The sequence below is a fragment of the Thamnophis elegans genome, chromosome 4 (genome assembly GCF_009769535.1).
Source record: "Thamnophis elegans isolate rThaEle1 chromosome 4, rThaEle1.pri, whole genome shotgun sequence".
In the NCBI taxonomy this organism is placed as follows: Eukaryota; Metazoa; Chordata; class Lepidosauria; order Squamata; family Colubridae; genus Thamnophis; species Thamnophis elegans.
In genome coordinates this window covers 138,780,147-138,798,688 of record NC_045544.1, presented here as the reverse complement: position 1 = coordinate 138,798,688, position 18,542 = coordinate 138,780,147, and the positions used below count along the sequence as shown (strand labels likewise).

The following is an 18,542-nucleotide window of genomic DNA, read 5'->3' as shown; positions in this document are numbered from 1 at the left end:
GTCCTTCCGACAAGCAGAGGACATGGGAGAACCGGGTTTGCTTAGTGACCATCTGCTTCACTTAAGGACCGCAGGCTTCACTTAACGGCTGTGGCAGAAAAGGTTGCAAAATTGTAAATTGATACCGCATCCCAGTTCCATTGTATCATAAGCCAGGATTATCCATACTGGTAGTCCTTGATTTACACTGTTCATTTAAGGGATCACACAATTCAGCTGTTTGACAACTGCTCATGTTTATGACGGTTGCAGCATCCTGGGTCACGTGATCCCTTCTTGTGACCTTCTGCTAAGCAAAATCAAATTTTTTGGGGGGGAACCAGATTCACTTAACAACCATGTTGCTAACTTATCAACTCCAGTGATTCACTTAACAACCATGTTGCTAGCTTATCAACTCCAGTGATTCACTTAACAATCATGTTGCTAACTTATCAACTCCAGTGATTCACTTAACAACCATGTTTCTAGCTTATCAACTCCAGTGATTCACTTAACAACCATGTTGCTAGCTTATCAACTCCAGTGATTCACTTAACACCATGTTGCTAACTTATCAACTCCAGTGATTCACTTAACACCGTGTTGCTAATTTATCCAGTGATTCACTTAACAACCATGCTGCTAACTTATCAACTCCAGTGATTCACTTAACAACCATGCTTCTAACTTATCAACTCCAGTGATTCACTTAACAATTGTGCCAAGAAGGTCGTAAATGGAACAAAACTCACTTAACAACAGATTAATTTGGGCTCAATGATGGTCATAAGTCGAGGACTACCTGCAATGGATCTCTGTTACTCCTTTAAATTGTTACGTTTTGCTATATGCAGCCAATCCTTGAGTTAGCCCATAATTTCCATTGCTAAGTGAGACAGTTTTTGTCCCATTTTATGACCTTTCTCACCGCAGTTGTTACTTGGATCATGCAGTTATTCGGTTAGCAACGCGGTTGTTAAGTGAATCTGTCTTCCCCCATGACTTTGCCTGTCAGAAGATCGCAAAAGAGGATCACGTGACCCAGGACACTGCAACCGTCATAAATGTGAGTCAGTTGCCAATCACCGAAGCGTCCGAGGGATGGAGCAGTCATAAGTATGAAAAACAGCCCTAAGTCACTTTTTTTTCAATGTCGTTGTAACTTTGGTCACTAAATGAACTGTTGTAAGTTCGAGGACTACCCTTAGTTGATTTTTCCCCCCACATTTTGTGGTTTGATGAATTCCAGTTCACTTAATCTATGGTTTTATTAACAATCTTTTTGCTAAACCCATATTGATGTCCAGTTTTCCCAAAATAAATAATAAATTTGGTAAACAAAACCTGGGCTCCAAGGATGGAGAAAAGAAATCATCCTGCATGAAAATGGATATTTTTGGCCCCAACAGCCTCCTGTACTTACCTAACGCCCATGTTGAACTGGTAAAGGAAAACATAGTTCGCCAGGACATTGATGAGATTTGCAGCGATGCCACAAAAACCTCTGGCAGATGATTTTCTGCAATGAAATATATTCTTGTATTTTTTTTTTTTTTAATTACATTTCAAGTGGTACCATGGTTTTTCAGCCCCTCAAACTAAGCCTCTTTAAGAAAATCTCCTTTCAATCACACTTGGCCAATAAAGAATATTCTGTTCTGTTCTGTTCTGTTCCGTTCCGTCCTGTCCTATTTCTGTTTCATCTATTCTGTTTCTGTTCTATTATTCTATTCTGTTCTGTTTCTGTTCTATTCTGTCCTGTCCTATTTCTGTTTCTGTTCTGTTCTTGCTCTATTTCTGTTTTATTATTCTATTCTGTTTCTGTTCTATTCTGTCTTTCTCTTCTGTTCTGTTCCTGTTCTGTTCCTGCTCTGTTTCTGTTATATTATTCTATTCTGTTTTGTTTCTGTTCTGTTCTGTCCCGTCCTATTTCTGTTTCTGTTCTGTTCCTGTTCTATTATTCTGTTCTGTTTCTGTTCTGTCCTGTACTATTCTGTTTCTGTTCTGTTTCTGTTCTGTTTCGTTCTGTTTCTGTTCTGTTTCTGTTCTGTTTCTGTTCTGTTTCTGTTCTGTTTCTGTTCTGTTTCTGTTCTGGTTTCTGTTCTGTCCTGTCCAATTTCTGTTTCTGTTCTATTATTCTATTCCATTCTGTTCTGTTCTATTCTGTCCTGTCCTGTCCTATTTCTGTTTCTCTGTTCTGTTCTTGCTCTATTTCTGTTCTATTATTCTATTCTGTTTCTGTTCTATTCTGTCCTGTCCTGTTTCTCTTTCTGTTCTGTTCCTGTTCTGTTCCTGCTCTGTTTCTGTTATATTATTCTTCTGTTTTGTTTTCTGTTCTATTCTGTCCCATCCTATTTCTGTTTCTGTTTCTGTTCTATTATTCTGTTCTGTTTCTGTTCTATTCTGTCCTGTCCATTTCTGTTTCTGTTCTGTTTCTATTCTATTCTATTGTTCTGTTCTGTTCCGTTCAGTTCTATTCCTATTCCAGAGGCAAAGAGGACAAATTCCTAAAAGAAAGGAATGTCCTACCTGGTTTTGCAAATACCGCATTTTGGAGCTGGTAATAAAGGCTGCCTGCAAGTGGGAACAAAAGGGAAATGGAAAAAAAATCAGCAATTCAGAAAAAAGGAAGATTTGTTAATTTGTTGTTCAGTTGCTCCAAAACAAAAGAATTGGCATATTTTCTGCAGCATTGCCAAGCCATAAAATTGTTGCATCCTGAATGCATAGTTTGGAAGTCTTTTTAGAAAATATCTAGACCACTGGTTCTCATTTGTGTAAGTTTAAGATCTTTGGACTTCAATTCCCAGAATTTCCCAGCCAGCTAGCTAGATATAGATAGATACCAATAGATGATAGATAGATAGATAGATAGATAGATATAGATAGATAGATAGATAGATAGATAGATAGATAGAAAGATAGATCGATAGATAGATATAAGAGAAGATGATAAGAAGATAAGATATGTGGAAAGGATGGATGGATGATAATGGCTAGGTAGGTAGCTATCTAGCTTCTAGCTATCTAGCTATCTAGCTATCTAGATACAGATAGATACTGGTGAATGAATAGATAGATAGATAGATAGATAGATAGATAGATAGATAGATAGATAGAAAGAAAAAGAAAAGATGGGTGGATAGGTAGCTAAATAACTAAATTTAGATAGATACGATAGTAGATATAAAATGAATGGATGGATGGATGGATGGATAGAGAGAGAGAGAAGAGAGAGAGAGAGAAAGTGATAGATAGATAGATAGATAGATAGATATAGATATAGAGAAAGATATAAAGATAAGATGGATGGATGGATGGATGGATGGATGATGGATGGATGGATGGATAATGGCTGGTATAGATAGGTAGCTAGCTAGCTAGCTAGCTAGCTATCTAGATACATATAGATCTGTGAATGAATAATAGATAGATAGATAGATAGATAGATAGATAGATAGATGGATGGATGGATGGATGGATGGATGGATGGATGGATGGATGGATAGATGATAGATAGATAGATAGATAGATAGATATATATAGAAAGAAAGAAAGAAATAAAGAAAGAAAGAAAGAAAGAAGAAAGAGAAGAAACTGGGTGGATATGTAGCTAAATAACTAAATTTAGATAGATACCGATAGCTAGATATAAAGATGGATGATGGATGATAGATAGATAGATAGATAGATAGATAGATATATCGATAGATGATTGATAGATAGATAGATAGATAGATAGATAGAAGATAGATAGATAGATAGATAGATAAAAGAAAGAAATATGGTGGATAGGTAGCTATTTAGATTTATATAGATACCAATAGCTAGATATAAAGATGGATGGATGGATGGGTGGGGGTGGTGGTTGGGTGATGATGGATGGATGGATAGATAGATAGATAGATAGATAGATAGATAGATAGATAGATAGATGATAGATAAGATAGATAGATATAAGAAAGCTAGAAGATAAGATGGATGGATGGTGATGGATGGATGGATGAGGGATGGGTAGTAGGTAGTCTAGCTAGCTAGATAGCTAGCTAGATAGCTAGCTAGATAGCTATCTATCTAGATAAGATAGATACTGTGATGGATAGTATAGATAGATTGATAGATAGATAGATAAGAGATAGATAGATAGATAGATAGATAGATAGAAAGATAGAAAGACAGAAAGAAAGAAAGAAAGAAAGAAAGATGGGTGGATATGTAGCTAAATAACTATTTAGATAGATACCAATAGCTAGATATAAAGATGGATGGATGGATGGATGGTGGATGATGGATGGATGGATAGAGATATATAGATAGATAGATAGATATAGATAGATAGATAGATAGATATAAGACAAGATGATAAGAAGATAAGATGAATGGATGATGGATGATGGATACTAGTAGTAGTAGGTAGGTAGGTAGGTAGGTAGGTAGATAGATAGATAGATAGATAGATATAGATAGATAGATAGATAGATAGATACAGATAGATACTGGTGAATGAATGAATAGATAGATAGATAGATATATAGAGATAGATAGATAGATAGATAGATAGATACAGATAGATCTGGTGAATGAATAGATAGATAGATAGAGAGATATATAGATAGATGATAGATAGATAGAAGAAAGATAGAAAGAAGAAAGAAAGAAAGAAAGAAGAAAGAAAGAAAGATGGTGATATGTAGCTAAATAACTATATTTAGATAGATACCAATAGCTAGATATAAAGATGGATGGATGGATGGATGGATGGATGGATGGATGGATGGATATAGATAGATAGAGATAGATAATAGATAGATAGATAGATATATAGATATAAGACAGATGATAAGAAGATAAGATGAATGATGGATGGATGGATGGATACTAGGTAGGTAGGTAGGTAGGTAGGTAGGTAGGTAGGTAGCTAGTTAGCTAGCTAGATAGATAGATAGATAGATAGATAGATAGATAAATAGATGATAGATAGATACAGATAGATACTGTGAATGAATGAATAGATAGATAGATCGATTAGATAGATCGATAGATAGATAGATAGAAGATAGAACAGAAGAAAGAAAGAAAGAAAGAAAGAAAGATGGGTGGATATGTAGCTAAATAACTAAATTCAGATAGATACTGATAGCTAGATATAAAGATGGATAGATGATAGATGATAGATGATAGATAGATAGATAGATAGATAGATAGATAGATGATAGATAGATAGATGATAGATAGATAGATAAAGATGGATAGATGATGATAGATAGATAGATAGATAGATGATAGATAGTAGATAGATAGATATGATAGATAGATAGATAGATAGATAGATGATGATAGATGATAGATAGATAGATATAAAGATGGATAGATGATAGATGAAGATAGATAGATAGATAGATAGATAGATGATAGATAGATAGATAGAGAGATAGTAGATGATAGATAGATAGATAGATAGATAGATGATAGATATTTGAAAGGGAAAGCTATCAATTCTTTCGTGACTATGGAAGAAAAGCGAAAGAAAACTGGAAACTTACAGGCAGTGCTGGGATAAAGATCATGACATAAACTGAGTGAGCCTGGAAAGACAAAAAAAAATGGCATTAATTTCTAATTATTCTATTCTGCAATTATGTTCATGGCTGTCTTAAAAAATCCATATGTTTTGAAGTAGCCCCTTCGGGTACCACATTGTGAGCTAAAATAGCCTCTTTGAAGAAGCTCTATCTTGTGAATTCTCAACTTCTAACTTTGTGCGTATATACTGATTATAAAAGATAATGCCCACTTAATTAAATTCAAAAGGCCCAGTTTTGTGGGAAATTTTTATGAGGGGGGCCATGTGATCTTGTGATCAACTATGTATTTTGAATGGATGCTCCTTCCTGATTTAATTCTGAAAGATCTTAATGGATGTGAATTTTGAATGGATGTTCATTATGAATCATTTCTTAACGGAGCTGAATTTTGGTGTGAATTTCAAATAGATTTCTTTTTTTTTTACATTGAAAAGTTTTATCTTTTAAAAACACAAATAGATTTCTTAATGGATGTGAACGTTATACGATGATCCCAGTTGATGCCAGTTTCGAATTTTCAACGAATGATCTTACTCGACGCGAATTTCAGATGGATATTCTTGATGGATTAAAACTTTGAAGCGATGTTCTAAGTAGATGTGATTTGGTGGGGTTTGGTTATATGCTTTTTATTTTGTTTTATACATACATCAACACATGGACAGTAGCATCTGGGCATCAGGAATAGAATTCAATTCATATGTTTGATGTGGTGACCAAAACTGGATAGCAATAGCAATAGCAATAGCAGTGGACTTATATACCGCTTCATAGGGCTTTCAGGCCTCTCTAAGCGGTTTACAGAGTCAGCATATTGCCCCCAACAACAATCCGGGTCCTCATTTTACCCACCTCGGAAGGATGGAAGGCTGAGTCAACCCTGAGCCGTGAGATTTGAACCGCTGACCTGTGATCTAGCAGTAGCCTGCAGTGCTGCATTTAACCACTGCGCCACCTTGGCTCCTATTTTTTTTTAATTATTATTATTACAAATGTATAATATTTATTTTTTAAAAATCCACACGGAAACAATTCAAAATAATTACAACAAAAATTAAAATACTGCCGATGTAATGAATGAAAACATAGTTTTTAACATCTATCGAGAGCAATGTAAGGACATTTTAAAAAGCAAATATTTAATGAGGGCAAAGTTTGTTGGATTCTCTTAATTGCAAATGCCCAGTACAACAGTTCTAAATTTTAAGCCAATTATTAAACAGAGCCAGGAAAGGTAAACTTTGCTGGGGGATGTTAGGAACTAAATTCCATACTGTACATATCTCTACTAACCTTTCATCTGCACTATTTAAGCAAGGCCAAGTTTGGAAATTACGTTGCACAGTTCCTAAGTAACTAGCTTACTATTCTTCTTACTTATCAATAGAAAGCCAATTGAGATCAATATTGCTGATAGTGGGTAAAAAAAAACCTCCAATGATTAAAGTTAGGAGCAGGGAGGGTCTTGTATCCATTAAACAGATGCAGTAATCTAGGTGTGGCCTTACTAAAGCTTCATAGCTGTGATGGGGAAACCTAATTTTGGGGTCTCTGCAGCACGTGCGCGGGGGCGGGCACATGAGGGAGACTGTTTTCTAGAAGAGCCGAGGTGGCGCAATGGTTAGGGTGCAGTACTGCAGGCCACTTCAGCTGACTGTTATCTGCAGTTCAGCGTTCTAATCTCACCGGCTCAAGGTTGACTCAGCCTTCCATCCTTCCAAGGTGGTGGGCGGATTGTTGGGGGCAATAATGCTGACTCTGTAAACCGCTTAGAGAGGCTGAAAGCCTATGAAGCGGTATATAAGTCTAACTGCTATTGCTAGATAGATAGATAGGTAGATGATAGATAGATAGATAGATAGATAGATAGATAGATAGATAGATAGATAGATAGATAGATGATAGATGGATGGATGGACAGAAGATAGATAATAGAAAGGTAAATGAATAGTAGTTGGATAGATAGACAGACAGACAGATAGATAGAAGATAGATAGATGGATAGATGATACCAGGTCAAGGTTGACTCAGCCTTCCATCCTTCCGAGGTGGGTGAAATGAGGACCCAGACTGTGGGGGCGATTTGCTGACTCTGTAAACCGCTTAGAGAGGGCTGAAAGCCCTATGAAGCGGTATATAAGTCTAACTGCTATTGCTATTGCTATTTTGCTCCCAGAAAGCTGCAGGAGGCCTGCTAGACAAAAAATGGGGCGCGGGAGGGGGTTGTGTGTGCAGGGTGGGGAGCATGGGGGGTGCCATGCACACATGCGCAGGGGGTGGGGCACATAGGGGGTGTCATGCACGCATTGCATTATGGGTGAGTGCTGTTGCGCCCACGTTCATGCGCTTTTGGCCCACGACAACAAAACGGTTAGCCCTCACTGCTTTATAGAGTGGGATGGGTACCTCCCTCGATCTCCGTCCTCACCTGGAGACTTCCGGATCCTGCCGGATTAGCAACAGGAGCTGTTCTGTGTTGATGAAAAACGCCCAGCATGGGAAACAGCAGAGGAGAAGAATCAGGACTCCCTGCTGGGGATGGTGCCCACCGTTTCATGTTCCCCGCCGTAAGTCTGGGAGAAGAAGGGGAAAGACCAGAGGTGGCACAGGGGAAAGACCAAGGAAACGGATAGATTGCAAAAAGCGCCCATCTACAGGAATCTTCTTGACCAATGGTTAGCTTCGGCCAGGTTTGTTTGTTGGCTATGTTAGGATGCTAGGCTGGTTCCTGTTTTGACTCCACCTCCAGGATCTGTCGGTCCTCCTCCTACAGTTACCCTTTGATTGGTTAACTCTCCTTCTCCTCGTTCCCCTCCTTCTTGCAAACACCACTCCCTTCTAGCACTGATGATGTTACCTAGTTGGCTCACGCAACGTCTGTAAGAAAACCACCAAGCTCAGAGAGCACCAAGGACTCCCTCAGTTTTCCTCCTCCCCCTCCTCCTCCTCCTCCTCCTCTTCCCTGCAAACCCCACTCCCTCCTAGCACTGATGATTTACCTAGTTCGATCATGAAATATCTGCAAAAAAAAACCCACCAAGCTCAGAGAGCACCAAGGACCCCTCAGTTTTCCTCCTCCTCCTCCTCCTCCTTCCTCCTCCTCCTCCTCCTCCTCCTCCTCTCCTCCTCCGTCCTCTTCCCACTCCTCCATGCAACCCACTCCCTTCTAGCACTGATGATGTTACCTAGTTGGGTCATGAAATATCTGCAAAAAAAACCCACCAAGCTCAGAGAGCACCAAGGATCCCGCAGTTCCCCCCCCCTCCTCCTCCTCTCTCGCAAGCCCCACTCCCTTCTAGCACTGATGATGTTACCTAACCAGGTAACGAAACATCTGCAACAAAACAACCGAGCTCAGAGAGAGCACCAAGGACCCACAGTTAAGCAATGTTATATAACCGTCTTTGAAGGAGTGCCTTCACATTGCGTAATAGCAAAGAGGGCATGGACTCTTGTGCAGATTTTTAAAAAAAAAAACGCCACTCTTTCGGATTGTGAAGGGGCTCAATCCCAGATTGAGCTCTTCCAAAACACCCTGAATAGAGAAATAAGGAAAATGGATTGCATTCTTTTTTTCTTTCGGTATCACAGACTGAGGGAGGGAAGGAACAGGGGTTAAAGTTCAGCTATAAACCAAACAAAGCATAGGCTTGACTGCGAACTTGCCTAATGGGCTCCTAACAAACGACTGGCTTTTGTATTGAAACTTGGTTGATACTCATGAATCAATTAGGGCATTTTTAGGAAACCTGACAACGTGGAAGGTTACGGGCATGCGCGGACATGATGTGAAACCCACCTCTCGCTGCCTTCCAGTGGTGGGTTTCAAAAATTGTTCGACCTACTCTGTGGGTGTGGCCTCCTTTGTGGGAGTGGCTTGCACCCATGTGACCGGATGGGAGTGGCTTGCCCCCAGGTGACCGGATATGAAGATGCCGACGACGCTTGTCAGAACCACCTTAAATGACCTCACACACAGCACTGGCATGCATAGAATATGATGTCAACTTGTTTTTTAAAAGGCATCTTTGGTTTGCGTTAAAACAACTTCAACACACGCAATGTTCTGACTGCACCACAAACGCAGTAGTCATCCTTACCTTTCACAGAGGCACTGAGTTTTATAAATATTTAAGAGCCGAGGTGGCGCAGTGGTTAGGGTGCAGTACTGCAGGCCACTTCAGCTGACTGCTATCTGCAGTTCAGCGGTTCAATCTCACCGGCTCAAGGTTGACTCAGCCTTCCATCCTTCCGAGGTGGGTGAAATGAGGACCCAGATTGTTGGGGGCGATATGCTGACTCTGTAAACCGCTTAGAGAGGGCTGAAAGCCCTATGAAGCGGTATATCAGTCTAACTGCTATTGCTATTGCTAAATATGAGCATGATAGTGTAGAATATCATATCCAAGGACCAGGGTGGGTTTCAAAATTTTTGGGATCTTCTGTAGGTGTGGCCTGCTTTCCGGGTCCACTGGTGGAACCTCTTCTAACCGGTTCGGTAGATTTGACGAATCGGTTCTACCGAATAGGTGCGAACTGGTAGGAACCCACCTCTGCTGCCTTCCATGGAAGATCATGGTTAGCTACCCCACATCTCCCCAAACAGGTAAAAAGGTTATCGTTGTGACCCACCTGAGATATTAATGTGTCACAAGCCGAGGACAGCCCGAAACCGATAGAAATGCCAGTCACGTTGATCACCTAAAAAAGGAAGAAGAGAGGAGGAAAAGTAGAAAAACCCAGAGATTTCCTACCTGTTGCTATTCTTACCCAAAATCATAAGAGGGAGATTATAAAAGAGGTTAAGGTTTAATCCCCTTTTAATCCTAAGTGGGAGCTCCACTTTGTAAAAATTTACATTGGAAACTCCAAGCGCGCCTTCCAATTTCCCACTGAAGCTACACCTTCGTTGCAACAACACAATGCAGCTAGTCCCTCGACTTACGACTAGAACCGAGCCCAAATTTCTTGTTGCTGAGCGAGACGTTCGTGAGCGTTGGGATTTCCTTGTGGTCTCCCATCCCAGGGCTGGCTCTGTTTAGCTTTGAGAGGTCAGCCAATAGTCAGCTGGAAGCTACCACCCGATGAGATGGAGGTGGGGGGGGAAACAGGTGAAAAGAGAAACTCACCGCGATGGCAAGTGTGACGGATGCCAATTCAACCTTGCCCATGTGCCCGCAAAATATCGTACTAACGACGTGAATCATGAACACCAGGAGCTGAATCACCGTCTAAGGAAAAAAAGGTGAGGAGGGGGCAGGTGAAGATTTGGGACTCTTCAAAGTGCCACCCACAGGGTGGTAGAAGCTACCATGTGAATCCTGGAACATTCTGGAGCTGTGCTCTTTAAATTTCCGATAGGTTGAAATGGTGCAATAATAGCAATTTCGGTTGTTCGGTCGTAGATTAGCAATGTTTTTCAACTGTGGGACCTTAAGATGGGTGGACTTCAACACCCAGAATTCCCCCCGGAATGCTGAATTGAAGTCCGTCCATCTTAAAGCATGCCAGCGGGGGATTCTGGGAGTGGAAGTCCACCCATCTTAAAGCAGGCTGGCTGGGGGATTGTGGAGTGGAAGTCCCCTCTTAAAGCTGGTTGGGGGATTCTGGGAGTGGAAGTCCCCTCTTAAAGCAGCTGGGGGGAATTCTGGGAGTGGAAGTCCTCCCCTCTTAAAGTATGCTGGGTGGGGGATTCTGGGAGTGGAAGTCCTCCCCTCTTAAAGTATGCTGGGTGGGGGATTCTGGGAGTGGAAGTCCTCCCCTCTTAAAGTATTCTGGTTGGGGATTCTGGGATTGGAAGTCCTCCCCTCTTAAAGTCTGGCTGGGGGATTCTGGGATTGGAAGTCCTCCCCTCTTAAAGCATCTGGTTGGGGGATTCTGGGAGTGGAAGTCCACCTCTTAAAGCGCTGGCTGGGGGATTCTGGGAGTGGAAGTCCTCCCCTGTTAAAGCATTCTGGCTGGGGGATTCTCTGGAAGCCCTCCCCTCTTAAAGGATCCTGGCTGGGGATTCTGGGATTGGAAGTCCTCCCTCTTAAAGCATTCTGGCTGGGGGATTCTGGGAGTGGAAGTCCTCCTCTTAAAGTTCTGGCTGGGGGATTCTGGGATGGAAGTCCTCCCTCTTAAAGCATTCTGGTTGGGGATTCTGGGAGTGGAAGTCCCCCTCTTAAAGCTGCTGGCTGGGGATTCTGGGAGTGGAAGTCCTCCCCTCTTAAAGCATTCTGGCTGGGGGATTCTGGGAGTGGAAGCCCTCCCTCTTAAAGCCTGGCTGGGGGATTCTGGGAGTGGAAGTCCTCCCCTCTTAAAGATCCTGGCTGGGGGATTCTGGGAGTGGAAGTCCCCCTCTTAAAGATCTGACTGGGGGATTCTGGGATTGGAAGTCCTCCCCTCTTAAAGATCTGGCTGGGGGATTCTGGGAGTGGAAGTCTCCCTCTTAAAGCATTCTGGCTGGGGATTCTGGGGGTCGAAGTCCCCCTCTTAAGCATTCTGGGGAACGTTTTGGGGCCACTAAACTACAAACAGCTAGAAAAGTTCATAAATAAATAAAATAAATCCCAAGGTGCTTTTCCCCCAAAAAAAGCCAACTGCACTTTCTTGGTTTTGAAATATGAGCCAGCCGTGTGCTGTAGCAGGCAACGAAGCCAACACAGTTCTAGGCTTACATAAACAGAGGGATAGAATCAAGATCACGTGAAGGGTTAATACCACTTTATAAGGACACACTTGGAATAACGGCATCCAAAGATAGGCCAACCATTTGTCATAAATGGTTTACTGGGTCTCCTGCTTGAGCAGGGGCTGGACTAGAGGACCTCCAGCTCCATCCAACTCTGATATTCCGTTTTGTTTTTAACCAGCCTTAAAAAACATTTCTGATGGGCTGTAGGTTTGCAAAGCGAAGGAGAGACTTCAACGGCCCAGCCATCACCAAAATATTCTTCACCTCTTCCAGAAATTGGAAGGAAACAGCCGACATAATTTCCTGCAGCGGAAGGACCGAGCTTTTGCGATCTTCGTCGGGTGAAGTGCTGAGGGGGGTTCTCCAAGTTGAAGCCCTTGAGCCATCGGTTCGCAGGGTGGGGGCAAAAGGATTTTGGAGGTTTCTAAAAAAAAAGGGGGGTTTTTGTCCTCTGACCTCAAGAAGTTTTCATCCGCTGCGGGACGGACTCCGAGCAGATCGGACTCCGGAGTAGTTTCTCTTCACAGGCCTGATAATTTGGGGCAAAGGGTGAGCGTTGTGAACCTGTCCAGAGCCTATAAACAATGGGAGGAGCCGCCGCGGTTGAGTAATTCAGCCGGTTAGACATGGGTGGGAAGTTGATTTGGGCCGCTGGGATGTTTCTAAAAATTAATAGCCAGAGGTCAAACTACGGATGGGTTCCAGGAGCTCTATGAAACTCAACTCTTTGCCAAGTCAGTTCTCTGGCCATTAAAATAGCACCGGCCCCAGGAGATGGTGCTGCCTCCCAAGCTGTGGTTTATTGCAAGGTCCTAGTCCTCATGGCAAGGACCAGGGAATATGGGCTGAGCTTGTTTCGCAGAAACTGGAAGGAGGAAGCGTCTACCGGGAGCATGGGGGGGTGGACTAGAGACTCCGAGGTCCCTTCCAGCTCTATTCTAAGATTCGAAGTAAAGCACCTTGCGTAGAAGATGCAGCGGTAATATACACAAGCAGAAAAAGTGTGAATACCACTTTATAAGGGCCTTGGTAAGGCCACACACTTGGAATAGCATCCAATTTGGTCGCCACGGTTGTAAAAAGATGAGGAGACTCTAGAAAGAGTGCAGAGAAGAGCAACCAAAGAGGATTAGGGGATTAAAACATATGAGAATGGTTGCAGAACTGGGCATGTCTCGTTTAATGAAAAGAAGGATATGGAGAAGAAAGAAAGATAGAAAGAAGGAAGGAAGGAAGAAGGAAGGAAGGAAGGAAGGAAGGAAGGAAGGAAGGAAGATGTTGGATATCATTGTCTGAAGTGGTATAGAGTTTCCTGCCTTCAAGCACTTATTCGTTAAGGCTAAAGTATATGAAGAACGGTTACGGAAACTGGGTTGTATTCTAATTTAATGAAAAGAAGGACTTCGGGAGAAGAAAGAAGAAAGGAAGGAAGAGGGAAGGAAGAGGAAGAAGAAAGAAAGAAAGAAAGAAGAAAGAAAGAAAGAAAGAAGAAAGAAAGAAAGAAGGAAGAGTTGGATAACCTTTGTCTGAAGTGGAATAGTGTTACCTGCCTTCGAACACTTATTCTGTTAAGCTAAAGATATGAAGAATGGTTACGGAATGGATATTGTCTAATTTAATGAAAAGAAGGACTTTGGGAGAAGAAAGAAGGAAGGAAGGAATAGCAATAGCATAGCGTTAGACTTATATACCGCTTCATAGGGCTTCAGCCTCTCTAAGCGGTTTACAGAGGTCAGCATATCGCCCCCAACAACAATCCGGGTCCTCATTTTACCCACCTCGGAAGGATGGAAGGCGACGTCAACCCTGAGCCGGTTAGAAGGAAGGAAGGAAGGAAGGAAGGAAGGCGGAAGGAAGAAAGAAAAGAAAAAGAAAGAAAAGAAAGGAAAGAAAGAAAGAAAGAAAGAAAAAGAAAGAAAGAAAGAGAAAGAAAGAAAGAAGAAGGAAGATGTTGGATAACCATTTGTCTGAAGGAATAGTATTCCTGCCTTCGAACACTTATTCTGTTAAGGCTAAAGTATATGAAGAATGGTTGCTGGAACTGGGTATGTATAATTTAATGAAAAGAAGGACTTTGGGAGAAGAAAGAAGGAAGGAAGGAAGGAAGGAAGGAAGGAAGAAAGAAAAAAGAAAGAAAAAGAAAGAAAGAAAAGAAAGAAGAAAGAAAAGAAAGAAAGAATAGAAAGAAAGAAAGAAAAGATGTTGGATAACCATTTGTCTGAAGTGGAATATGAAGAATGGTTGCTGGAACTGGGTATGTTCTAATTTAATGAAAAGAAGGACTAGGGGTGACCTGATAACAGTTTTCCACTATTTGAGGGATTGCCCCAAAGAAGAGGGAGTCAACCTATTCTCCAAAGCAGAAGACAAGAACAAGAAGCAAGAGATGGAAACTAATCAAGAACAGAAGCAACTTAGAATTAAGGAGAAATTTCCTGACAGTGAGGCAATAATCTATGGAACTGCTTGCCTCTAGAAGTTATAAGTGCTCCAACACTGGAAGTTTTTAAGAAGAGGTAGGACAACCATTGTCTGGAATGGTAGAGTAGGGTTTCCTGCCTGAGCAGGGGGTTAGACTAGAAGACCTCCAAGGTCCCTTCCAATTCTGTTATTCTATTCGAAAGTAGAGGCAGTGAACAAAGAACAGAGTCGGGAGGGGACCTTGGAGGCTATCTTGTCGGGCTGGGATTAGCAATAGCAATAGTTAATAGCAATAGTTAGGCTTATATACTGCTTTCATAGGGCTTTTCAGCCCTCTCTAAGCGGTTTACAGAGTCAGCATATTGCCCCCAACAACAATCTGGGTCCTAAACTAGGATAGCCTAGTTTAGCGCGGACGGGCGGGGGAAGCGAGCGAGCTGCGATGGGACAGCAAGGGCGATCGAGCGACACGGCTGGTGTTGGCGTTCCCGGAAGTTACTTACTTCCGGGTCCAACGACCCAACCGGTTCGTGCGGACCGGTGCGAACCGGTAGAACCCACCACTGTGTCCAACCCTCTGCTCAAGCAGGGATAGTATTCTGTTCTCAACTCACAACCACAGTTCTCGACTCAAAACCTTTAGATTAATGGCCATGTTGCAACGGCACTGAAAAAAGTGACGTGTGACTGGTTTTCACACTTAACAATCGTTGCAGCATCGCCCCCTGGTCACGAGTTTGAAATTTGGGTGCTTTCCAACTGGCATGTATTGCAGCCTTCCATCTTCCAACCAAAGTCAACAGGGGGAAACCAGTTTGGCTAACGACGGCACGATTCCCAGAACAACGGCCGTGTTTCGCTTAACAGCGGGGTGGCAAGAAAGGTCGTAAAATGGGGCAAAATTCACTTAGCAATGCCTTGCCTAGCAGTGGAAATTTGGGGCACAACTGGGGTGGTAAGTTGAGGACCAGCTGTATATCATTTCTCCGCTTAATTTAGAATTAAATTAAACAAAAGGGGGATTCATCCATTTGTCCGAAAGGAAGAAAAGCAGAACTTGTTATTTTATGTTTTAAATCAGCAAAGGAGAGGACCTGGAATTTGAGCCCAGAGCCGTATAACACGGCTCCCCGTAAGAGCCGAGTAGTTTCCTTGGCTGAGAAAGAAGAGATAAAATGGCCTCCACGATGGGCAGTTTTGAAACCTGGATTTAAAAGTCTGAAACTGAGGGGAGCTTTGGATGATAAATAGGAATATATGCGCGGGGTCCTTGGTGCTCTCTGAGCTGGGCGGTTTTCTTGCAGACGTTTCGTGACCCAACTAGGTAACGTCATCAGTGCTAGAAGGGAGTGAGGTTAGTGGAGAGGAAGAGGAGGAGGAGAAGGAGGACTGGGGTGGTCCTTGGTGCTCTCTGAGCTGGTGGCTTTCCTGCAGGCGTTTCATGACCCAACTAGGTAACGTCATCCGTGCTAGAAGAGAGTGGTGGTGGGTAGCAGAGAGGAGGAAGAGGAGGAGGAAGAGGAAGAGAGGAGGAAGAGGAGGAGGAGGAAGAGGAACTCTCTGGTCCTTGGTGCTTTTCTGAGCTGGGTGGTTTTCTTGAAGACGTTTCGTGACCCAACTAGGTAACGTCATCAGTGCTAGGAGGGAGAGGGGTTTGAGGAGAGGAGGAGGAGGAGGAGGACTGGGGGTGGTCCTTGGTGCTCTCTGAGCTGGTGGCTTTCCTGCAGGCGTTTCATGACCCCAACTAGGTAACGTCATCCGTGCTAGAAGAGAGTGGTGGGTAGCAGAGAGGAGGAAGAGGAGGAGGAGGAAGAGAGGAGGAAGAGGAGGAGGTAGAGAACTATTTGGTCCTTGGTGCTCTCTGAGCTTGGTTGTTTTCTAGCGGGCATTTCGTGACCCAACTAGGTAATATCATCAGTGCTAGAAGGGAGTTGGGTTTGCAGAGAGGAGGAGGAGGAGGAGGAGGAGGAGGAGGAAGGTACTCTCTCAGCTGCATTGGCAAACATTTCAAGCACCCAACTACGTAACATAATCAGTGTTAGAAGAGAGTGAGGTTTGTGGGCAGGAGGAGGAGAAAGAGGATGGGGATAAGGATGACAACAACAGCGAGGACAACAACACAACAACTCTTGGTCCTTGATGCTTTCTGAGCTTGTTGGTTTCCTTGCAAACGTTTCATGACCCAACTAGGTACAATCATCAGTGCTGGTAATTTATACGCAATTTTATTGTAGTTGAGAAGGGGGGAAAAAAGGACAAATGTGAACATAATCCAGTGAGAATTTCTCAAGTGTTTAAACCACCTGCCAACCGAGGCCTCCGCCTTCATCGTTCCCCCTGGTGGACGTGGTCCTGTTGGGCTGGCTGGCCAATAAGGGATGTGATTTGGTCCTTTCTCCAGACCCAAATGTATCCTTGGATAGAATAAACCATCTTCATAACCAAGTGAAGGTCTGAGACATCTGAAGTGGTGTAGTGTTTCCTGACTAAGCAGCGGGTTGGACTAGAAGACCTCCAAGGTCCCTTCCAAATCTTCTATTCTATTCTATTCTATTCTATTCTATTCTATTCTATTCTATTCTATTCTATTCTACTCTATTCTGTATTCTATTCTATATTGTATTCTATTCTGTATTGTATTGTATTGTATTCTACTCTATTCTGTATTCTATTCTATTCTGTATTTTATTGTATTCTGTATTGTATTGTATTCTATTCTGTATTGTATGTATTCTATTCTGTATTGTATTGTATTCTATTCTGTATTCTATTCTATTCTGTATTCTATTCTATTCTGTATTCTATTCTATTCTGTATTCTATTCTATTCTATTCTGTATTCTATTCTATTCCATTCTATTCTGTATTCTATTCTATTCTATTGTATTCTGTATTGTAGTCTATTCTATTCTGTATTCTATTCTATTCCGTTCTATTCTGTATTCTATTCTATTCTGTATTGTATTGTATTGCATTGCATTGTATTGTATTGTATTCTATTCTATTCTATTCAACTCTACTCTACTCTGTATTGTATTGTATTGTATTCTATTCTAAACAACGCTGTGATGAGATCCTAAACTACGGGCAGTCCTTGATTTACAACAGTTCATTTTGTGACCGTTTCAAAGTTACAACGGCACCAGGGGAAAAAAATAAGATGACCGTTTTTCACACTGACGACAGTTGCAGTATCTCCGTGGCCTCACAGTCAAATTTCGGACACTTGGCAACGGACTCATATTTATCGCAGTGTCCTGGGGTCACGTGATCCCCTTTTGCGACCTTCTGACCAGCAGTCGGCAGGGAGGCCGGATTCACTTAATAATTGTGTGATTCACTTAAGAACTGCAGGGATTCAATTAACAACTGTGGCCGGAAAGGTCATAAAATGGGTCAAAATTCACTTAGCAACTGTCTGGCTTAGCCAGATTCATTTAACAACTGTGTGACTAACTTAACAATTGCAGTGATCACTCAACAACTATGTGTTCTGACCAAGGCTTCCCGAGAGCATGAAGCAAACTTCTTGTCCCAACAAAAAACCCTTTTATTAATTGACTGTGAATTCTGCTCCTTCACATCCAGCAAAGTCTTTCGAGGGAGGATTTACGGTCACAGACCTCATCTGGCTTGGAGAGCTGCCAGGCCGATATCTGCAAAACTTGGCAAGGAGTCTCGGAGAGTCACAAACCAATGAAGCGAAATAATGGCCTCCTGCAAACCCCACTCCCCTGTCGCTCCTCTTTTATTTCCTCTGGAGGGGCCATTCATCGTCCACCTGTGGCCTTTCTCCCAAGTCAACCCCTGTTCTTTAGCTCTTCCCTTCCTCTGGCAACTCTGCGCATGCGCACACTGGGAACAGGCTCCAGCTGTTCT

The 18,542-nt window shown here is 42.3% G+C and overlaps 1 protein-coding gene across 1 annotated transcript in view; it reads right to left on the bottom strand.

The window, feature by feature from the left end:
• Positions 1-16,993, bottom strand: part of LOC116507803 (multidrug and toxin extrusion protein 1-like) — a 38,114-nt gene extending 21,121 nt beyond the window's left edge. The window contains 9 exon segments of the mRNA XM_032216135.1: positions 1,406-1,501; positions 2,528-2,556; positions 5,526-5,557; positions 5,560-5,567; positions 7,996-8,104; positions 8,107-8,140; positions 10,200-10,268; positions 10,697-10,798; positions 16,976-16,993. Of these exon segments, the coding sequence (XP_032072026.1) occupies positions 1,406-1,501; positions 2,528-2,556; positions 5,526-5,557; positions 5,560-5,567; positions 7,996-8,104; positions 8,107-8,140; positions 10,200-10,268; positions 10,697-10,798; positions 16,976-16,993 (497 nt within the window).
• Between the last annotated feature and the right edge of the window lie 1,549 nt (positions 16,994-18,542).